Here is a 24,045-nt window from a genome sequence, read left to right as displayed (position 1 = left end):
GTGTTCTCGTGGCTAACCCTTTGTCTACTCCATCTTGGAGAAAATCTAAGATGACCGAGGTCTCCTGCTGAGAAACATGTCTCTCTGAGCACCAGCGAGAGAAGATACCCCAGGTTTTGGCATATATACGCCTAGTGACTACCTTCCTACTGGCTAGAAGCGTGTCAATAACTCTCTCTGAGCAGCCCTTCTCCCTCAGGCTCCGCCTCTCAAGCACCAGGCCGTCAGCTTGAAGAAGCCGGTTCTGGGTGAAAAATCGGACCCTGACGAAGAAGGTCCGCCCGGACAGGGAGAAGAAGGGGAGGCAACACTGACCCTCGCTCTAGAGCGGGAAACCAGGCCCTCTTGGGCCACCAGGGTGTGACGAGAATGAACTTCCCTACTGCTAGATTTACCTTCTGCAGGACTCTCGGAATTAGGCTCAAAGGAGGGAAGGCATAGGCTAGCTGAAACCTCCACACCTGTGCCAGTGCATCCACCCCCTCCGAGCCGTGTTCTCGGGAGAGAGAGAAGAATCTCTTCACCTTCCGGTTTGCCCTGCGGGCGAAGAGATCTATCTCTGGGCTGCCAAAGTGCTGGCATATTAGACTGAAAATCTCTGTATTTAGTTCCCATTCCCCCTGGAGAATGGGATGGCGACTTAAATAGTCTGCCTCCAGATTGAGGGTCCCTTTCAGGTGTACCGCCGAGAGCGAGAGAATTCTCTGCTCGGCCCAGCCCAGGATCTCTAAGGACAAGTCTAGAAGGGTGCGAGATCTGGTGCCCCCCTGATGGTTGAGGAAGGCCACCGCGGTCGCATTGTCGGAAATGATCTGGACCTCCTGGTCCAAGACTCTGTCCTCGAATGCCTTCAGAGCCTCTCCGACCGCTAATAGCTCGCGGTAATTTGAAGAGGCCCCCTTCTGTCGTTGTCCCCAGGTACCCTGGGCACGGAGATCGTCCAGATGTGCGCCCCACCCCCATGAGCTGGCGTCCGTGGTGATCCTGACCGGATTGGTCTGGCCCCACGACAGACCTTGCTGTAGGTTCTGTGGGATGAGCCACCAACCCAGTGAGAGTTTCACTGGTTCTGGGAGACTGACACTGAGCTCTAGGGATTCCCTTTTTCCGTCCCAGGAGGAGAGAAGGAAAAATTGTAGGGGTCTGGAGTGGAGCTGAGCCCACGGGACTGCTGGAATACAGGAAGTCATTAGACCTAAGACTCTCATGATGTCCCTGAAGGAGGACTCTGCTCTTTCCAACGTTGATCTGACCACTGACATGAGACCTCGGATCTTGTCGCTGGGTAAAAGGAGCTTCCCTCCCAGGGAGTCTATCAGAAACCCTAGATAGAGTTTCTGCTGTTCTGGAAGGAGAGAGGACTTCTCCCTGTTGATGATCCACCCCAAGGACTCGAGGGTAGTCATTGCAGTGGCCAGATCCGCAAGAAGGAGATCCCGACTTTGATTGTATAGTATCAAGTCGTCGAGATAGGGAACTATCGCTATCCCTTGTAGGTGCAGGAAAGCGATCGCCTCCGCCAGGACCTTGGTAAAGACCCTTGGACTGGAGGCCAATCCGAAAGGAAGGGCAGCAAACTGCCAATGCTGCACTCCCTGGACGGAGGCGATCGCGAACCTGAGGAACCTCTGATGCCCCAAGAAAATCGGGACATGGAGGTATGCGTCTCGTAAATCGATGGTGACCATGAATACCTCCCTCAGTAGGAGCCTCCTGAGGCTGTAAATGCTCTCCATACGAAACTTCTTGTGGAGGAGGGAGGTATTCAGGGGCTTCAGATTTATTATCAGACGAAATTTCCCTGAAGGTTTGGGAACCATAAAGATGTGGGAGTACACACCCAACCCTCTCTGGTACACCGGGACTGGGACTATGACCCCCTGATGTGCCAGTTCTGCAACATTTTGTAGAAGGGCTGCTGATTTGAGAGGGTCCCTGGGTAAATGCGTCAAAATAAAGTTTTGAGGGGGAAGCTGACGGAACTCTAGCTTGTAACCTTCCCTTACAATCTGGAGAATATGTGGACTTTGAGTAATACTCTCCCATCTGGGAAGGAACTGGGAGAGTCTTCCCCCGACCTTCCCGTCATTTGGAGTCCTTGTCGCTGGGCTTGGGATTGGAAAAGAGGATACCTCCTTTTTGCTTTTCCTTCCCAGTACCCCAACGCCTGTTGTAAGGGGGCTTTTTCTCTGAGGGACGGTTCTTACCTCCAAATCCACCCTGGGGGCCTCGAAAAAACTTTTTCTTGTTTTGTCTAGGCTTAGCAGGAAAGCGAACCCCTTTCTCTGAGGATCTAGTCAGGGCCTGCTCCAGGCCTGAACCAAAGAGCAGGGAGCCCTCAAAGGGAAGACCACAAAGGCGGTTTTTGGACGCAAGGTCCCCGTTCCACATTTTGACCCACACTGCCCTTCTGGCAGAATTGAGGAGGGCTCCTGTTTTTGCAGTAGAATGCACAGTCTCTACAGAGGCGTCTGCTAAATATGCTACTGCGCTCCCTAAGAGTTGAAGGGATTCTAAAATTTCCTTAGAATCTGACCCCTGGGACACATGTTCCTGCAATTTTGAGATCCAGGAATTGGCATTTCTTGCAACACAGGCCGAGGCTAAGGCGGGGCCCAAGGCAGCCGCGTTAGCCTCCCAGGCCCTACGCAAGGAGGTCTCTGCCCGCCGATCCATAGGATCCCTCAAATTGCCTGTGTCCTCAAAAGAGAGATCCGATTGCTTGGAAACTTGCGCGAGCGGAGCGTCTAGTCTAGGAATCTTAAAACAAGTTGATTCCTCCTCCTCCTTAAAGGGGCAACGTCGTTTCCAGGTCTTGTACCTTAAAAGCTTCTTCTCTGGCTCTGCCCATTCCCTGAGGATAATATCCTTTAGGGACTGGTGTACCGGAATAGCCTTGGCCTGAGGTTTTAGCAGGCCCTGGTATAGCCTATCCTGAGTGGAAATTACTTCCGCAGGTTGAGGGATCTCTTCAGAGGCATATACTGCCTCTAGGAGGCCTTCCATATCGTCCGCAGCAAAGACATACCTGCCTGCCCTAGTATCCTCGCTCTCTTCCTCTGCCTGACCAAGAGAGCCACCCTCCTGAGGGGGAATCTCTGAGTCCTCGGAGTCAGATACTAAGGAACCAAGGGATTCCTGGCGGACTCTAAAGATCTGTGAAGAGGAACTCTCCTGAGAAGAGGGCCCTGCGATGGGGGGTTCAGGCTCTTTGCTCTTTAAAGACACATGAAATTCCTTGAGCGTAGAGAGCATTTCTGACTGTACCTCAAGAAACCCCTTCAGAATCTCAGAGGTCTCCTTCCCTGCTAGCTTAACAATACACTTAGCACAAAAGGGTTTGAAATAATCTGAGGGTAATTTGCAACTACAGTAGCCACATTTCTTGGAACGACTAGTGCTGCTTGAACGACTAGCCCCCCCCTGGGCAGTGCAATCCTCCCCTAAAAAGGAAAAGGTACACAGGCATGTATGTAAATGCTGAGAAATCACATTGGATTTTAGCCCACCATACCTGTATTCAAGAAGACTCACCCCCTGTGGTCTCCTCTGCAGCCAGGGTCGAAGATGACCGGCCCTCTCGCTCCATCGCGGGAGGATGATGGCTCTGCTCTCTCTCAGCTGCTGCTGTCCTCTTTCCGGTAGGACGTACCGTGTGTCTCCGGTGTAGTGGTAAGCCGGGACTGGCGTGCTGGAGCTGCGCTGCGCCATCTTTACCAGGCCGACCCGGAAGTGACACACACGCGCGCGCCTGTGTGTGTGACGTCCTTGCCCCGCGCCGCCGGCTCTGAGAGACGCCGGTTTGGCGCCAAAATTCGAACGGCAATGAACGCCCAGGGATCCAGGACGACCCGGCCGCAGCCCCAGAGCGCACAGAAGGCCCCCACCCCCGGAGAGAGCTCGACCCAAAAACCTCCAAGGTAAGGGGAAGGCTCAGGGAGAGAGAGGATCAGCCCCTGGAGCTCCAGAATAGACACCTATCCCCAGGAGACTCCAGCACTCAGGGGGGTTCTTCTGCTCACATAGTGAGGCCCCCCTGAGTAAGAAGGGACCCCCTAGGAGTGGAAGTATTCGCTGAACCCAAAGGCTACCCAGTGCCTGCGGTTCAGTTCCCAGGGGGGGACCACCAGCCCCAGGCCTTAGGTCAGAAAAAAATAAACGTTTCGCTGTGGGGAAACACAATCAAGAACTGAGGAGCACGGGAAGGGGCGGGGTTTTTAACCTCTTTTTGATTGTGTTTCCTGTCAGGAGAAGCCAGTCATCTCTCAGGGTGCCGTCCTGGAAGACGACTAGAGAAATATATATATATATATATATATATATATATATATATATATATATATATATATATATATATTATATATATATATATATATATAATATATATATATATATATATATATATATATATATATATATATATATATATATTTATAAACATTTCCTCAGTTTGCCCGATACGTATTCTTCTACATATTTTTGGTAAAAAAAAAACGCAATAAGCCTATATTGATTGGTTTGCGCGAAAGTTATAGCGGCTACAAAATAGGGGATCGATTTATAGCATTTTTTTTTTTTTTTTTTACTAGTAATGGCGGCAATCTGCGATTTTTATCATGTCTGCGATCTTGTGGCGGACACATCGGACACTATTTTGGGACCAGTGACATTTATACAGCGAGCAGTGCTATAATTATGCACCGATTACTGTATAAATGTGACTGGCAGGGAAGGGGTTGACACTAAGGGGCGATCAAGGGGCTAAATGTGTACCCTAGAATCACTCACTAACTGTAGGGGGAGGGGATTGACTGGGGGAGGTGACCGATCGGTGTCCCCATGTACAAGGGACACACCATCGGTCTCCTCTCCCTGACAGGACGTGGATCAGACTTGGAAGGCATACTTTCCTAAGGCTCACTCCTCTAGGGCTGGGAGCACTTCTTGGGCTTTTAAGCATCTGGCTTATTTTTCCCTGATGTGCAAAGCTGCTACCTGGTCCTCTGTTCACATATGATGTCAACTTTCAGTGCAAGGTCCTTAAGGTGGCTTTTTGAGCAGGATGCCCCCAGTTCCCATTTACAGTGGGCCTGTTAGTAGTGGTTTGCCGTGTTGCCCACCTCTCAGTTGTGCATACTTTGGATGTCCTGGAGGTTCAAGACTTCCTGTGCCCCTCAATGGACAAGAAAGAAAATAGGATTTTGTACTCCCCATAAAATCCTTTTTTTGAACCCCAAAACGCGATGCTAAGGGGGCTCCAGAGCCAAGCTGTGGGTGTCCATACAGTAGACACACACACAGTGCCAGTAAGACCTGTCTCTCACTCCTCACAGGAGTTTGTCTGACAGCAGTAGCCTATGGCTCCCATTGCTCTTAGAGAGATTCCTGTGAGACCAGGAAGAGGGGAGAGTGGGGCTGCTGCCGGGGACAGCACTGGATTGTGAGAGGAGTCAGGTAGGGAGGAGAGGGGGAGTAATGGGGTAAGAAAAACAGACTTTAGCACCACTTAAAATGTGCTACCTAACATCAGACACTACAAGATGCCTGCATCCCTTACATTCTGGGAGATTGGACTTTGGGGCTAAGCCCCAATAACTGCCAAATCCCTCCAATGAAAGTGCCACAGTGTTAGTAATAATACACTTATTCAATGGTGGATAGTAACTGACAGAACTTGGTTCTGAAGCCAGGACCCAAGCACAATGTTTAAACTATTTTCAGAAAGGCACACACACACACAGAGAGGAAGGTTTCTTGGATAAGAAATGTAATAGCAGACATCTGCAATTTAGCAGGAGTATAAGTGTTTGAAACACCAAAAATTCTCTTTATGGTGCATATACAAGGCCAGATCATCTGCAGGGATGAAATGTTAGACTTTCTCCTCCAATAATGCACCACAGGCTAAAACCTCATTGTTTGATTCTATTGTAACAGGGAAAAAAAAAAAAAAGTGTCCAAGCTTTCCAGCTGGATGCCTTATACAAAAAAAGTCTTGAACCAGGAAATATAGGATCAACATTGGTTTACCTCCATTTTCAAATAAGTCGTCTGTATTTTCTGAGCCTCGGTTGTCTCCAGCACTCCATCTTGTAGAGTTGGAGCTGCAACTTCTTCTACTTTGCGCCCCTATATATTAAACAGTAGAATCAACCTCAGAAAAATAAATGAAGGACTTGATAAAATGCACATGTTGAAAATCACTGCACACCTCTACACACAATGTTGTGTCCTGGGAGTACTTCCTGAGTAGTGGAGTCTACAGGGACATGGCAGGTAAAAGATGAGGCTTGCGAACAGGATTTGCTGGACTGCATGGCTTTTAGGCGAAATCGCCGAGAAGAGCCTAAAACAAACAAACACAAAACCAAAAAAAAAAGTCAGGAGTTTTACTGAGAGTTTAACAACAACCATGTCATTATGCAGATTATATTAGGCCACCCATTACATCACATGAGGCATTACTCACTGTGTTCAATGTCAGACTCCCTCCAGGCCATGTCCTCATTGTCCTGAATCACAGAGCGTGCAGCTAACTGGTGCAGGTTGCAGCACTTTTCACACTCTATATGGTTTCCTTCATTTTCAGCAGTGCACAATAGCGACTCTAAGTTTACAGTTGTGTCCCAAGAGTGACTTTTCCCACCAATATAACCATGGATCACAGCTCTACACTGCCAGCCAGAATCACTGCTGCCTGCAGACACCACATTTGCCCCTTCGGTTGCAGGTGAAGCAGAAAAAAGATACTGTGCATCAACCAGCATGTCCCAGTCTAGCTGTGCAGGAGATGGAAGTTGGCCTGTAAAATATATATAACAAAAATGTTTAGACTCACCTTCAGTATTTTTGTTTAAAAGAAGTGTGGGATTTAAAAAGAACAAACATTCATACTCACTTAGATAGCTGCAGCTGTCCCACGCTGGCTCTACACCAAGACCTGAGAGATCAAAAGATCGCAGATCGCTTAGTTCTTGGGTCCACTCTGAGCACAAATGTCAGTAATTACTCTGTGCTCTGCCCCTCCAGCACTCACTGGAGCACTGGACTATGGAGGGGGTAGACATTCACAGGGGCGGACTGACAGCTCATGGGGCCCCCGGGCAAAAGGAGATCATGGGGCCCCCTGTGTCTCCGCCCATGTGTCCCCACCCACGTTCAAGCTATATCCACACAAAGTCCCACCTACATATTGCACTGCCCACATTGCATGCGTTCAAAGAATTTCTCTACACAATGTTCAAAATACATGTTTATTATAGGAATTAAAAAATTCTTGCCACTGACCACCAATGTAAGGGACATTCTTCTCACTGATCACCAATGTAAGGAACATTCTTCTCACTGATCATTAATGTAAGGGACATTCTTCTCACTGATCACCAATGTAAGGGACATTCTTCTCACTGATCACCAATGTAAGGGACATTCTTCTCACTGATCACCAATGTAAGGGACATTCTTCTCACTGATCACCAATGTAAGGGGCATTCTTCCCACTGATCACCAATGTAAGGGACATTCTTCTCACTGATCACCAATGTAAGGGACATTCTTCCCACTGATCACCAATGTAAGGAGCATTCTTCCCACTGATCACCAATGTAAGGAACATTCTTCCCACTGATCACCAATGTAAGGGACATTCTTCCCACTGACCTCCAATGTAAGGAACATTCTTCTCACTGACCTCCAATGTAAGGAACATTCTTCTCACTGATCACCAATGTAAGGGACATTCTTCCAACTGATCACCAATCTTCCCACTGATCACCAATGTAAGGAACATTCTTCCCACTGATCACCAATGTAAAGAACATTCTTCTCACTGATCACCAATGTAAAGAACATTCTTCTCACTGATCACCAATGTAAGGGACATTCTTCTCACTGATCACCAATGTAAGGGACATTCTTCTCACTGATCACCAATGTAAGGGACATTCTTCCCACTGATTACCAATGTAAGGGACATTCTTCTCACTGATCACCAATGTAAGGGACATTCTTCTCACTGATCACCAATGTAAGGGACATTCTTCCCACTGATCACCAATGTAAGGGACATTCTTCCCACTGATCACCAATGTAAGGAGCATTCTTAGTGTACAGATGACAGTATTAGGCCGCTTTTACACTGGGGCGGTGGCGGTGGTAAAGTGCCGCTAAAAAGCGGCGCTTTACTGTAATTTTTGTGGAGGTATTAGGCCGCTAGTGCTAGCGCTTTTAACCCCCGTTATTGTCCGAAAAAGGGATAAAACGACCCGCAAAGCACTGCTGCATTTCAATGGGCAGGAGCGGTGTACACACCGCTCCTTCACCACTCCAAAGATGCTGCTTGCAGGAAATTTTTTAACGTCCTGCCAGCGCATCACCCCAGTGTGAAAGTGTGTGAAAGTACTTAGGCTTTCACATTTACACTGCAGAGGAGACGTTTTACAGGCGCTATTTTAGCCCAAAAGCGCATTAAAAACTTCCCAGTGTGAAAGCGGACTAAGGCCCCTTTCACACGGGGCGGATCAGTGATGATCCACCTCCGTATGCTCCGCTTGCTCTGTTGATCCCTGCTGAGCCGGCGGATGACAGGGCGGTCCTCACACACTGTGCAGGGACCGCCCTGTCTTTTCTCTCGCTCTCCCTATGGGGGGATCTGATGCACACGGACCGTCTTGTCCGCGTTCATACCGATCCTGCAGACAGAAGAAAAAATAGTGTTTTCTTCCGTCTGCAAAATTGGATCTTTGTGGAGGTGGACAAGATCGGGTGTCAGCGGATGTTTATCCGCTGACACCCGCAATGGGTGTATGTCCCTTTTTCATCCGCAAACCGATGGATGAAAAAGCGGACATACGGTCCGCACGTGTGAAAGGGGCCTTAGGGAAAGCACTCAGTGTATACATTTCAATAATTATATATATATTCTATATATATATATATATATATATATATATATATATAATAAATATATATATATATATTTATATATATATAATATATATATATATATATATATAGAGATAACACTCACTTAGCCCAGGTTCACACTGACAGCGGGAATGAAATCCTGCAAGTTCAGCTAAACTCGCACGATTTCATACCCACAATGTCAGTGCGAGTTTGGTGGGCGATTTCAGAGACATCTGTGCGGGGTTGCTGCACAGATGTCTATGGAAATTGCACCCAGAAGTCACTAAAAGTTGTACAGAAACTACTTTTGGGAATCAGTGCGGTGCACAAATGGGGCATCGCACCGATTCGGGTAGTGCCATTGCCATGCGATTTGACATGTCAAATCGCATGGCAAATTGCTCCGATGTGAACCAGGGCTAAGTGCTATTCCCTATATAACACTGATATCTATACACTGAGTGCATTGAGTGGCATTCAGTGTACCAGATATCAGTGTGTACCAGTGAATAGCACCTGACCAGCCACCTGGTAAATAGGCTAACAGTACAGGGCAAGAAAAAAGGAACCAGGAAGTAACACTCAGCATGGCTCTGCTAACAACACAGACACAGTAACTGCAGTGCTTTCATTATCACACTGACCTGCTGCACACAAGGCAGATCAGTGTGGATGCCGTTTTGGAATTTGAAGCTGTCTCAGTCCCCTCCGCTCTGTGTGCAGTGCACTCTCCCTCCAGCTCCTTCACAGACTGGACCCCACGGCAGTGACTTATGGCCCCGCCCCCTCAGCTGATTCCCCAGGGGGAGAGAAGGAGGAGAGGTGGCCGGAGCGCCTGTCACTGTCTGAACATCCCTGCACGGCTCACAGCTCTGATGAGCCATCCACCCCGGCCAGCTCACACCTCCAAACCGCTTATACAGCCACATCAACCGGGTGGCATTTAATAGTTCAATGGCACTGTTTTTAATTCTGTGGATAATAATATGCTGCTGCGGGCACCTCCAGGGGCAGACTGAGCCGACCCGGCCCCCCCCACCACGGGCCCTCGGGCAGTGCCCGACTGACCGAATGGTCAGTCCACCCCTGGACATTCACCACTGTGTTAAGAGTGGACCCTAGAGCTGAGCGATCAGCAGACGTTGATCGCTCAGTTCTTTGTGTAGAGCCAGCAGGGGACAGGTCAGGAAACTGTGCGAATCCCAACATTGACGGGATCCCTGCAGAGTCTGGACTGGCTCTGTGACGTCAGCCAACTGCAGGCTTTAGCCTTTGTTTAGACTTGTCAAAAACGGTGTTGTGTTTTTGTACTCATGCATTCACATGGGGGAACCAGGATTCGGGGCCCACCTTATTTTAAAAGGGGGCTTTCAGATTCTGATAAGCCCCCTGCCTGCAAACCCCACAATTATTGGGGCCAGGGGGGGGGGGGGAGAGGCTTTTGTTCTCATTAACATGGGGACATATGCCCTCAACAGGTCCCTACACATTGAGGGCATATGGCCCTCCCCCTTTCTTGGCCTACCAGGCTGCATGCTTGGATTCATTTTTTTTTTAGGGGGGGGGGGGGCCTTTTGTAAAAAATATTTTGTTGTGGGACCCCAGTAAAATCCATACCAGACCTAAGGGCCCGTTATGGATTTTGGGGGGGGACCCCACACTTTTTTGGCATTGGTCCCCCTAAAAATCCATACCAGACGTGAAGAGCCTAGTATAGCAATTTCTGTCTGACAGCGGGGTTGCGTCGTTGTCAGGATGCTAGCAGGCAGATGCAAAAAAATTATATAAAACAGAGTACAACGTTGGGAGGGATAACCAGCAAGAGGAGGGAAGTCGTGTTTCCCCCTATATAGATCTTTAGTTGGATCTCATTTGAAATACTGTGTCCAGTACTGGAGACCTCACTTGCAAAAAGATACTGATAAGATAGAACGAGTCCAGAGGCAACAGGTAACACAAATGGTGAAAGGTTTGGGGCATAAAACAAATCTAGAGAGACTTCAGGAACTTGATATGTGCAATGTGGAAGAAAGAAGGGAAAGAGAAGATATGATTGAAATCTTTAAATACATCAGGGGTTGAATGGGGTTCAGGAGGTCAGTATTTTCAATATGAAGACAAGATCAAGAACATGGGGACATGACTTCAAACTAGCAGCAGAAAAGTTCAAAACTAATCTTAGAAAGTATTATTTTATTGAAAGAGTAGTTGATGCTTGGAGAAGACTTCCAGTAAATGTGTCAGTCAACGGCATTTAGACATGCTTGGGGCAAACAGATCTACACTCAGACAAAAAATGCACATTCACTTACAGGAATAATCAGTGAGACCTTCGCTGCGTTTTGCACGACCTTCATCATCCGACTCCCGGCTTTGTGAAACCTTATCCAAGACCGTGCGTAACCGAAGCATATCCAGTTCCCCATGTGGAGATGAAAAACTGCGACCAAACATTGTTGCCTGAATCAAGGCTTTCCTTCTGACCAGCTCCTCTGAACTCTGGGTGACTGGAGCCTGGTATAAATCATGGCATACAAAAGGAAAGCTTACGTTCAGGGTGGAAATTGGCTTTTGATAATAAGCAAGCAAAAATGTATATATAACCCAAGAACAAATTTCTATAATTAAATACAAAATATAGTAGTGATCTTTTACCTTGCATGAAGAAGGAGTTATGTTTTTGTTTGATGCAGAAACACCTTCACTCTGTGTTACAGTCTTCTGTCCTTGTTGGGAGACTTTACCAAAACAGGGGGTCATACATTCTCCAGCAACAGTATCCCTAGAACCTACAGACTCACTGCTGGTGGAACCATGGCTGGGGGCACGAGTGCGGTCACTGCTGGAGGGTTGGGTCACTGCATGAGTTGGATCAGTGCTCACGGAGCAATGAGTGAGGACGTATTGATCCTGCACATAGGAGGAGCGTACAATGCGTCTTCTAATGTCACTTACTTGAGCTCCATCTCCACCTAAAATGATAGAATTTGTAATATTATAGAACCAGAAGATGGTCATCCATGTTTGTGTTACAGATTTAGAATCAGGATAAAAAAATAAAAAAAAGGAAGACAGGAGCACCCATGGGCCTTCAACACTAGTAAACACATTATGGGTAGTCACTGCAATCTTATAGTGACATTTCCTGTCTCTGCTGCTACACTGAGCTGTTCTTTCTCCCATCAGCATTGACCATGTAGGTTGATATGACATTAGATAACACTAGTATGATGGTTCTGCCACTATTTATGGATGGTAGCCTTGTGTGTGCGCATTTATTAAATATATGGGATTAGGACCTCATAAAATGCTTGCATAAGGCAATGGAAGCTGATTAGTCTCCGTGTGCATTCTTTGAATCCTTCTAATAAAATCACAGTTACAGTATGACACTCTAAACAAAGTACCAAATCAAGTTACCATGTGATGCATAAAGAAAAAAAAAAAAAAAAAAAAAAAAAAAACCCACACAAAACACCCGCTTTTACCTTCCCTAATTGAACAACATCTCTCCCATGCTTCCCCTCCTAGATAATGCAGTTCCCAGTAAAAAGAGTTTTAGCAACTAAGGCAGACAAGTCATCCCAGCTGCTTTCTGAATGGACAGATGTGGCCAGATTCTCACAGATAAGCTACAGGCCTGTTACTCTGCAGTGCCAACGTTGATAGCTACACCCTCTGCAAAATGTTTGCATCCACTGTAGTACAAGCAGCTACAGCCTACAGAAGAGTGGCAACACTGCTCCAAATTCAGGAGCAATGCAGCATCTTTACCACACGTCCCAGGGAGTTCCATTAGGTGTACTTAACTGGCAGGCTTGACAGGCATTTGGGGGACTTTGCATAGATTTACCACAGCTGGAGTGCCAAGGTTGACTACCTTTGAATTACATCACTGTCCGAATGGACATTGCCATGAATCACAGAGAAAGGTCTGAGGTGTCCCATCAAAATTTTGCTATGGGCCCCCATCTGTATAGTTACACAGGGAAGTAGAAGGCAAGAATCTAGAGAGAGGACTGGGGCCAAATGTTTGGAATGTAATCTTAAAATGATCACTTTCTGCACTTAAATGTCTGAAGGGCAAGCTACCCTTAAGTCTACATGGTTAACCAAACTGCCCTCTGAGAAAAAGTGGGGGAGCAGTTTCATGCTGATAAAGGTTTCTCTGAAGGTTTTGCAGGTTTCTTACACCTGACCTTACAGGTGGCAACCAAGCCAAGTTTTAGAGGCATATGCATGCCTATTCCAGGAGGGGAGGAAGCAATTCTTATGCTGAGGCAGGTGGGTGCTCTTGTCCCCAATGATATCCTTGATAAGGTCAAGGGCTGCTCCAAAGAGAACCTTATCCAGAGCTAAAAATTCCTAGATCTACAACTCATGTTACATTAGTGTGGTCAGTGGGAAGAATGCCCTTTATACTTGTGGTCATTGGGAAGAATTACTTCCTTACAGCCAAAGTAATCAATGGTGTCAGTGAGTAATTAACTGAGAGGCATTGCTCAAGGAACCCCTCGCAACTTCTGGAGGAACCTTGGTTAAAAAACCCTGGACTAGAGACAGCAGGGCGATCCTTCAGATTGGGGACATAATTGGAGCCTCTGCAGTCAGAATTGGCTAAAACATGGATGGATTTGGCCAGAGAGCCTTGCTTGCCTGTATCAGAGACCCCAATCAACAAGGGCAGGGGACTCTGCCTTATCTTGTGGAGCCAAAGGAGAACCCCAATGAGAAAGACCATATACTCATAGGGCAACAGGATTCCAGACGTTAGTACCTTCTGAAGTCACAGAACAAATGTTCCTGCTAGGGGAGTGAGTGTTGGGTCACCCTTTACAGCAAAACTGCTTCGAAACAGACATGTTGTGTAGCAGCAAGACAACTAGGTTTTTGGTATGAGGCGAGGCCTCAGTTACCCAGGGAATACAGACAGTTGATAATTGGCATGGGTCCGACGACCCAAACAAATGAAGTAGCTGCAGAATATCAGACCAATTGGCCTTCCCGCCAAGTGATTCATCAGACAGGGCAAGCTGAGGCAAGGTCAATGCCTCTGGACCTAGAAAGTGCTCTGAGGCCAACTTGTTATCAGAACTGGGTCTGAAGAGCACCTTTCACGAAACCTGGTACATGAAAATCACTTCCAAATTAGCCCCACAACGTTCAGTCCAGTGGGATCCAGTTACAGCACGCCAAAAGTTAAGCTAAGGATAGGCCTTGCTGGGTAGCTGCAATTGTAGAGACCAGCTCTGGCAGCAACATATAGAAGAATAAAATACTTATATGCTGGGCCAGCCTACAGTTATTGTTTGCCAGTGTGCAAGCCTCCTGTAAGCGACAGTATAACCCAAATGCTAAGACTTTGTGTCCCTCAATGGAGGAAAACAAAAAAACTACTGACAATGATGATAGTGACATTTGCATGTACTGTATATACATACAGGTGCTTTCACTTCTCTCTGGATCTTCACTCCATGCTGAGAATTCCAATGAAATTTCATGTGAAATTTCCTGCAGAGCTCGCTCAACATCCTCCACAGCAGCAGACTGGTTCAGGCAACTTGCATCTGTCGTCCCTGAAGTCTGAGACTCTTCATGAGACTGGAATACAGAACTAAGTGATCCTCCTCTAGTTACCCGTGCCTGAAACACAACAGGGTAACACACAATTTCCACATATGACCAATGAAGTTAATTAAACCTAGCTCATTTAAAAATTGTGATTTTTCTCACCATTCCTTTCTTGCTTCGGAAACTGGCAATGTTATATAAAGTGCAGTAGCTAATAAGGCAATCACCAGGGTAGAGTGGAGCAATCTCATTTGGTGTGAGCAGAGCCTCCATAGTCTCTGGCATATACCAGTCTATTGTAATGTCACTCAGAGCTGGCTCCAGTGCCTTCTTCAATGCATTAATCAGCTAGATGGGCAAGAAAATGATCAACTGGTAAACATTAGGTCAAATCATATGCAATATGAAATCTACAGTGGGGTTCAAAATGATGAGTGCCATTATCAAGTTCAAATATGCTTTAAATAAAACTATTACATTTACCTTTGGTTGGACAGTTGTAGGGCAACTTACATGTAAAGTTATATGATGTATGCATGGGCAATTTTTTTGTGTAGATATGCCATTACCTCTGCCAAATTTGTATTGCCATCTGTGGTTCCACTAGGAGGATTCACTTCTCTATTTGTCCTTGTTACTATTGTTGCCAAGACAGCAAGTCCAGTGAACTGAACATTTTTAGAGCAGTCACCAGAACAAGAGGCAAATGGAAATCTTCCAGTATGGACACCTGTTCCAGTGACAATAGTCTAAAGCTGGACATGAATGGGTCAGTTTTTTTTCATTCAGCCAGCAGGTTGAAAAAAAAAAAACCCCACATACAACACGGACCTGATTTCCCCCATCCACACCTAATGTGTCATTGCGTCATCCCCCCCCAATCAGAATACACTGATCAGTGCTGCAGCCTACTGACTGCGTGTGCTTATCAAATGAAAATTTATCAACAAGACGGTTCATAAGAAATCAACTTCTCTTTAACAGGAACAGTCATACATGGATCAAAATTCTGACAGTTCCTGCTGAACTGGACAAATTTCGATCCATGTATGGCCAGCTTTAGAGGAGAATCCCCCCTCACTAGTTAAACTCACTTTCTAAACTTCCCGATGTGAAAAGAAAGCTTTCAAAAAAAAAAAAAAAAAAGGATAAAAAAAATTCTGTTGTGAATCCATACTACACTGACTCCTACAGTGTAAAGAAAATCCAATGGGTTCTTAGCTTGTGGTGGTACTATGCAAGACGAAAATAGATAAAAGTCAATGTTCCAGAAACAAGGAAAAATAGGATTTTGTATCTGCCATAAAATCCTTTTCGTTGGGTTATACTGCCACCTACATGATCTTGGCATACTAAAAAAAAAAAAAAAAAAAAATTGTAGGCAAGACCAGGCTAACCCTTGCTACAACCAACATGGCTCTGTTTTGTAGGAAAGTAGAACCAAGACCATGATCATAAATACAGTGGAGTGGGACCAGCGTCCCTTAATGGATTTAACGGAAAGGACTTGACGACGAATACAAAAATCCTAATTTCTCTTTCTCGTCCATTGAATGATATACAAAATCATTAACTATCAAGATGTCCAACTGAGGAATGGACAACACAGCAAACAAAACACTAACATGTGCCTTAAAAAAACAGAACTGGAGACTGCCTGTCGTTTAAAGAGCCAAGTTTGAAAAAGGAACTGACTGAGCCACTGAGAAATGGTGAACTGCGGAGTTGGTTCACTTTTATGGGGACCATCTGGAAAGACAAAGAGAACCAGTAAGTTTGAAGGAAGCAGTGGCTGATGCCCAAACCATGAGGGACAGAAAAAGTATGTTGAAAGGATGAAACTACCTTATGTAGGAAGAAAGTCATAGGTCTCCACAGTGACTTGTACAAATTCAACAAGGTTCTTTACAGGATGAACCCACCAGCTCAGACATTTGCCTCGCACCGTGAGCGAACAAAAAATTTATGTTACGCTTACCGGTAACGTCTTTTCCAGTAGTCTTTCAGAACAGCCACAATGAGAGCTAGGCTCCTCCTCTTCCCTAGGAAACACTGCGCCAGCCCATAAATTCTTACTTCCCCCTGCCGGACCTCAGTTTTCCCCCCCCCCCAAGAGCACCTCCGGCCAGCTGGGGATACACAAGAACACATTAATAACATATGTCATTATAATGCTGCGTTCTGTTCTTTCATAAGACCCCCCAAAATTTCAGGTGGGTAACTAGTGCTGTCCTGAAAGCCTACTGGAAAAGATGTTACCGGTAAGCACAACTTTAATTTCCCCTTATGTCTTTAAGGACAGCCACAATGAGAGGATAGACGAGCACTTACCAGTTAGGGTGGGACTACAGCTTGCAAAACCTTTCGCCCAAAGGCTTGATCACCTGCTGACACCAGGTCCACTCTAATGTTTTACAAAAGGTGGTGTAACTGGACCATGTTGCTTCTTTTCAAATTTGTTCTGGCGTTGCTCCAGCCTTTTCTGCCACAGAAGCTGCCATAGCTCTGGTAGAGTTTGCTTTTATACCAGTAGGGATTTCTTTCCCTGCTAATGCATAGGCTTGGCCAATGATTATTCTGAGCCTTTCTGGCCCCTGAAAACAAAAGAAAGGGAGAGTCTGACTTCCTTAATGCTTTTGTCAGCTCTAAATACTGCAGGATACACCTCCTTACGTCCAAAGTATGAAATCTCAACTCCCTTTCTCCTGAGGGGTTGGGGCAAAAAGAGGGTAAGACTGCCTCCTGGCCTCAATGAAATCTCCAAAACGACCCGATCTGGGAAACTAACACAAAAAGAGCATCTAACTGATAAGGCCTCTATCTCGCTGACCCTCCTGGCAGTTGTCACTGCTATCAAAAATATAGGTGGAAGAGAGCTCCTTCACTGAGGCTGCTAATCCTGTTTCCTGTTCTGATGCCCTTTCTTTAACCAAAGCATCTCTGCAGCCTTTACACAAAACCTTTGTCCATGACTCCCCTAGGGTGTCCCTAAAGGAGGCGCACTTTCTTTTAGAGCCATGTGTCGACCTTGCCTTGTCTGTAGCTTTCCGAAATACATGCACCAAAAATGAAAGAAAAAAATATATCACTTTAAACATCCAGGTTACAACCCTGGGGAGTGCACTAGACCAAGGATCTGAGCCTCCCTCCTGCCCATTAAGAGGGCCTGCCCTCCATAAACAGGAACCATATATGGGGGGGGGCAAATCCCAGATAGAGAGGACCCCTCCCCAGGGTACTCTTACCTTATGAAGGCTTGAGCTAGTGTCGCTGTGTGCTGTCTGGGCATCCGCTTCAGAAATAACTGCAGGTGGTTTCTGCTGTAGAGTCTCACACTGCCTGTGCTGCGTTCCCGACTCTTCTGCAGCCTGTGCCTGGCCCACTATCAGCTCCGTGATCTGGAACCGGAAGTCACGGGTCAAAGGGAAGCATCCGCCCTCTGCCAGAAATGACATCACCCGTCGTCCGGCCCGCCTGGTTCCAAAATGTGGCCTGTATCTGTGTACAGGGAGAGTGGAGCTGCCTCCCTGTGGACACGATAGGGGTCCCCTGAATCTTCCTGCCGCACTCGACAAAGATGGGGTGGCATCCTGCAGCCGGTAAGTACCACACATTAGTCCCCAGGAGAGCCCCTGCCTCCCATACAGGGTTTACCAATGGCCACAGTCTCCCCACCCAAAGAAATAACTGAGGTTCGTCAGGGGGAAGTAAGAATTTATGGGCTGGCACAGTGTTTGTTAGGGAAGAGGAATAGGAGCCTAGCTCTCATTGTGGCTGTCCTAAAAGACATAAGGGGAAAACATCATTACATGGGTAAGAGTAGAGACAGGAATATCTCTGATGAGTTCAAAGAGCATGGTTTTAAGTGCTAAGGAGTATCAAAATTCAGTTCTCACAAAGTCACAAGATAGCAAACATGGGGAGCCACATGGGATATGCATTGAACAAAAAAGGTCTTAATAAAGGAATTGGAGGCCAATGGTCTCTGGAACAAGGCAGTAAGAGCAGAGAGCTGACCCTTATTAGAGCTAAAGAGACCAAATACTGGTCCAAACTCTGCTGTAGAAAGGAAATGATTAGTCATATGAAGAATGTCCTGGTGTGAAAGCCTTGCCCCTAACACCAAGTGAAGTATATCGTTCACATACAGAGATAGGCTTTGCAGGAAGTATAGTTTCTAACTTGGCAACAATTGATTCAGAGATGCCCCTGTCCCCTCAGAACCTGGGTTTCAACAGCCATGCTGTTAAAGCCTGTGACCATAAAAGCAGGATGGTGATATAGCATTGCTGGCTGAGGAAGACTGCCTGACAATTGTTCATGGCATGGCATGCAAATTGGCAGACAAGATGGTAAAATGGTCTCTTTTAGCTTGGGAGTGATGACAGAAGACCAAGACTTCTCAGTGGTAGGTTTTCCTGATAAATACGAGAGACTGGAGATCAGACAGTCTCATCCGCTGACTACTTGGAGGCCATACATACAAAAAAAGGATACCAAGCCAAGCCTGATGGACCTAGGAAAAACTTCAGGAGCAGAGGGCAAGAGGATTCCAGGCTGTAGATGTTAGCTCCATCAGTAAGCATGACATTAGGAGCACTCAAGCCATTAGTGGAGTGTGAACTGGGGACAGCTGTTACAGTGAAACTGTCCCCTTCGTGTCAGGAATTGGATATGTTGCAACCCATGTCGGAGAAGCAATGTAGCTCAGGGAACAAGGCAAGGTTTTTAAGGTACTCACAGAACCTAACTGCTAGTAGCAGGTGTAGAGTCAGATGGCCAGAGTTGACAGAGTGATTGTAAGTGGGGAGCAAGAACTGACTTATGTTTTGAGATCCATGTGGCTATCTGCAAAGCAGGAGCAGCACCAGGGAGATGCTTCAATACTAAAAAAAAAAAAGGCAGAAAAGAGAACACACACCCATGGCACTTCACTAAACAGGTGGTGTCAGTGCTCGATCTCTCAGTATTAACCCTTTCCGCAGTGAAACCAGACTGTGAAATTTAAGCACCCAGCAGTGCTCAACAAGGTAGCTCTAGGTGCGATACCTAATGGGCCTACTCACATACTCACAAAGTAAAGAGACAGGGAAAGCACAGAGGTAAAGCCAACAACTTTTGGTCTGGAAAGTACAGTGCAGCCAACTTGTTACCAGAATGGTGTCTGGAAAACACCTAATTCGGAACCCAACGCCCGAAAGGTCACTTCCAGTGTAGTCCAACAACATGCAGTCCAGTACATTGCTGCTTTAGCTGGTCTCTACAATGGCAGTTATCCAGATCACCCCTTTTCAGCTTTTGCAGTAATGTAGCAAAGACTTAAAGAGAAAAAATGCTAGCAAATAAAAAACGAATGGCGCGTACACACGATCGGAAATTCCAACAAGAAAAGTCCGATGTGAGCTTTTGGTCGGAGATTCCGACCGCATTTATAATTGGAATTTCCGCCAACAAAAGATTGAGAACAGGGTCTCTATTTTTCCGACGGAAAAAGTTCTTATCGGAAAATCTGCTTGTCTGTATGCAATTCCGACACACATATAAACCACACATGCTCAGAATCAAGCAGAAGAGCCAAATTGAACTTCATTGATCTTGGCTCGTCGCCTGTCTTGCACGTGACCGCATTCTTGGCAGTTGGAATTTCCGACAAGATTTGTGTGACCGTGTGTATGCAACACAAGTTTGAGCCAACATTCCGTCAAAAAAAAAATCCACGGTTTTCTTGTCGCAATTTTCGATCGTGTGTATGCGGCATAAGACTTTTGACAGAAGTTAAAAAAGGGATACTAACAAAAATGGAGGCATGCTTGCAGTAGAAGGGGCTAGCCTCATCTGGCCTACAATTTTATATTTGTTTGTCAGCGTCCAATCCTCATGTAGGCAGCAGCAAAAACTGCGAATGGCTTCTTGTGTTCCTCATTGGACAAGAGAGAAATTAAATTTACTGTCATTCCATAGATACCAATATTTTAGGGAAATGAGGAATTCGATTCTCAAGGTAGTTTCAGCCTTGAGAAAGGAGTTTCTTATGTCCTTGAATCTTGGTCTCTATAAAATGACAGTAGATTTAATTTTCCTAATTTCTCAAGCTTTGGCTATTATTTTTTCTTTCTTAGACCACTCTAATCCAAATTTTACCACTCCCGAGAACCACAGCGCTAGTATGGGGACAGGCGAGTGCAGCCCTTGGTGAACGGCATATTCTCTCCCCATATATTCCATTATGGGGTAACCCCTCTTTACCTGATCTAAGATCTGTCCCAGATCCACAGGTCTGGGCTGGGTTTGGAGTGAAGGCTTTGCAGCATGTTATGCCCAAAAGATATCTTTGATGAATTTAGGCACATCTTTCACTTACCTATCGATATATACTTCAGGTTTCTTAAACTACAACATGCTGTGAAGGCTCAATTTCTTGGCCCTATTACTCTGGGTTCCCCCTCTGTTGAGAAATTCCTAATCTTGCATAATATAAAACTCTTTCCTCTCTGTATGTTAGAATCATGAGTAAACCCACCTACAAGGTTACCTAACTATTTCATGTGTGGTGGAGGGATAATCCCCCTTTGATTTCATCCAGAGAAAAAAAGGGTTATCCAGTTACAATTTTTACACCTGTTATAAATAATGCCACGGTGGTCTACTGCCTTAAATGTCATCAGGAAGCCAGTCATTTTATACATACGGTCTGGTCCTGTATTTCTATCCAGCAGTTTTTGTCTGCAGGGTTTTTGAATAATATTGCAATTAGTGGTTTGACAATTGCTGTGGATCCCTTACTCCTACTGTTGGGTATCACAGACAATATAGCTATGAAATCATAAATAGTTTGGTTTATCTTTCCATGCATAAAATACAGCATAGAAAATATTGGAAATTGTCAGAACCCGCTTACTGGAGATCCATGGTGAATGCACTTTTACCCCTTTATAAGCTTACCTATCTGGAACGTAACTGTCCCAAGAAGTTTGATAAAATCTGGTTGGCTTGGGTGGAAGCTATGGACCCATTTTTTTTAATATACTCAGGCCCAAGAAGTCCTAACTCCAGATTGCCATGCTTTTCTTTATCAAGGACCTATTAGGGATATGGCCTCCTGTTATGAAAAAAAGGATATTGAGCACCAATCCCCCACCATCTCCCTATTACACTCCTGTTTTTCTTCTTCTTCTCTTGTCTCCTTCATGATCCCCCTCCTCCCCTTTCATCCTCTCTCCCCTCCCCCCCAGTTACTGACTTTAGTTCTTGAACATGTAAAAGTTCTCTGAAAGCACCTAGGACTTGTAGCTATATAATATAGGCATGATGGAGTGTAAGGCTGGGTTCACACTAGTGCAAATTGGATACAGGGAAATCTGCATACAAATCGCACAGCAGGAGATTTTGACCGGCTCTCTATGGTGGAGCCGGTTCGCATATCTCCGCAGCAGCTCCGGTACAATTTTCACAAGTGCGTCTTTTGGCCCGTTTGAGGTCTGAATTCAGCAAAAAACGGTGGACGAAGACGCATTGGACTGCTGCTGTGAGCCACTGCATGCTCATGTGAACCCATCCTAAAACAACCAGCTTTCATGAAATATAAAACCACCACGTGCGTGTGCGCGCGTGTGTGTATGCATGCATGCATGCATCTCTCCGTGGGATCCTCTCCTGAGAGAAAACCCCTGGCTGTGGGACCCTACTTGCCTATGGATGGAGATGTACCAGTGGTGGGGCTGGTAGGGCAGTATGTTAAAGCCAATGGACGCAGGTCTGCTCTGGAGGGCAAGGAGGCTCTGATGATACTGCTTGTGGCAACCAAACTGGTCTGGTGAAGAGGATAAATTGGATCAGGGGGTCACTGGGGAGCTGGCTGAACCAACTGCCTGCAACAGAGCCCGGAATACGGAAAGCCGAGTTGGACCGGTAACTCCTTTTCCGAGACTCTTGCAGGACAGCCCATGAGACCTAGGGCTCCTCCTACCAGGACAGGAAACACATTCAGGTCAAAAGGTTGTCCTACAGGCAGCCCCCATCAGTATTTGAGAACCGTAGGACGTCCCTGCAAAATATATGCATAATACACATAATTCAAGACATAACCGGAAGGGAATCCAGTCAATGAGCCAGAACTTACAAGTCTAGGGAGGGACCACTGCCCGGAGGACCTTTTCGACCAAACATTTGCTCCTGAGAAGACAGGAGGTCCAGGCGATAATGTTTAACAAAAAAAAGGGAGAAAACCGACCAGGTCTCCGCTTTACATATTTTTTTCCGGTGAGGCTTCAGCCCTTTTAGGCCCAAGACGTGAACAAGGCTCTTTTTGAATGAGTGTTGACTAACGGCGGGGAAACTTTCAGAACCCTATCGGATTCAGAAATTGCCTGCTTAATTCACCTGGCTATGGTGGCCATGGAGGCTCCCTTAACCTTATGGGCCCAAAAAAAAAAAACAAGGCATCTGATCTTCTAAAGCTTTTGGATAACTGCTGTAATGAAGGCCAGATTAACCTTGGCCCATGACAAGATTTCCTGGGCTTACAGTGTAGAAATGGTGTCAGAACAAATCTGCAGATGGTGACCGCTGACCTCCCTCGGAAATGCTTCTAAGGCCCGCTGTACTGCCAGAAGATCCCTCTGATTTGATGAAGCCCTTGCTTTCACAGGGGACCATCTGTCATACCATCTTGGTATTCTGTATAAATAGGAATTGCATTGCACAGGAAATCCAGTGTTGCCATAAAGCACCTTGGGTAAAGCAGATTCTCGAAAACACTGACTCAATGCAAAAAAGGGTTTGTATTTGATAGAGCGATTTAGAGATCGAAGGTTCAAAATTAGGCAATACTTCCCCCGAAGGCTTCTTTATCACAAAGATATGGGGATAAAAGTATTTGCCCTTATCCGACCAAGGGACTGGAATCAGGACTTTTTGATCTACCAAGTCTCCAATCTGGGAGGCACAGGACTGTCGCCTTTACTCAATTGCAGGGAGGGTTGGTGACCAACAATCTCTCTGGCGGCTGGGAATCAAACTCCAGTCTGCGCCCCTTGGCCACCAAGTCCTTAAGGTAACAGCTGGCCACTGTGGGAGGAAGGCCCTCAATCTTCCTCCCACTGGGCGGCAGGAGTCAATGTGGCTTGGCGGGTTGTTGATGTGTACCGAATGGAAATTTTGGTGCCGAAACCAAGACCAAAATTGCAGGATGCGTATGGCCAAAAACTACAGTTTTAAAAAAAAAAAAAAAAATTTCTATATACGATTGTATTATATTTGACTTAATTATCATCAATTTAAAAAAATAAATTTATCGTCAGCCATTATTGGCTCCTTTAGCGCAAGAAAAATGTATCCCTTTAAAAATGATGTCTGTACACTGGTCTATTGCACTTCCATTGTGGCTACCTATGAAAAACATGAGCACAGTAAAAATCAAAATAAAAAATAAAAAAAAAATCGCAGGAAAAACAGCGAATTTGCGGAAAAATCGTGTGCGTTTTTCTGTGCCATCAATCATCACCTTTTTCTCTTATCGGCCGAATGTCGATAACACCATTTTAGAGCGAAATGTTTTGGCGGCCGAAA

General features: G+C 45.9%; 1 protein-coding gene across 5 annotated transcripts in view; it reads right to left on the bottom strand.

Moving 5' to 3' along the window:
- The window catches only part of VWA5B2 (von Willebrand factor A domain containing 5B2), a 72,436-nt gene that overhangs the window by 4,616 nt on the left and 43,775 nt on the right, over positions 1–24,045 (bottom strand). For all 5 annotated transcript variants that reach the window (XM_040349762.1, XM_040349765.1, XM_040349764.1 and 2 more), the window contains 7 exons: positions 14,641–14,826; positions 14,349–14,550; positions 11,563–11,879; positions 11,220–11,421; positions 6,470–6,802; positions 6,212–6,346; positions 6,031–6,129 (listed from right to left, as the gene is read on the bottom strand). In XM_040349762.1, coding sequence (XP_040205696.1) covers positions 6,031–6,129; positions 6,212–6,346; positions 6,470–6,802; positions 11,220–11,421; positions 11,563–11,879; positions 14,349–14,550; positions 14,641–14,826 — 1,474 coding nt within the window. The remainder of the gene's footprint in view (positions 1–6,030; positions 6,130–6,211; positions 6,347–6,469; positions 6,803–11,219; positions 11,422–11,562; positions 11,880–14,348; positions 14,551–14,640; positions 14,827–24,045) is intronic.

The sequence above is a fragment of the Rana temporaria genome, chromosome 4, assembly GCF_905171775.1.
Source record: "Rana temporaria chromosome 4, aRanTem1.1, whole genome shotgun sequence".
In the NCBI taxonomy this organism is placed as follows: domain Eukaryota; kingdom Metazoa; phylum Chordata; class Amphibia; order Anura; family Ranidae; genus Rana; species Rana temporaria.
The sequence above is the reverse complement of the archived record's forward strand: the minus strand, read 5'-3'. Positions and strand labels throughout refer to the sequence as shown.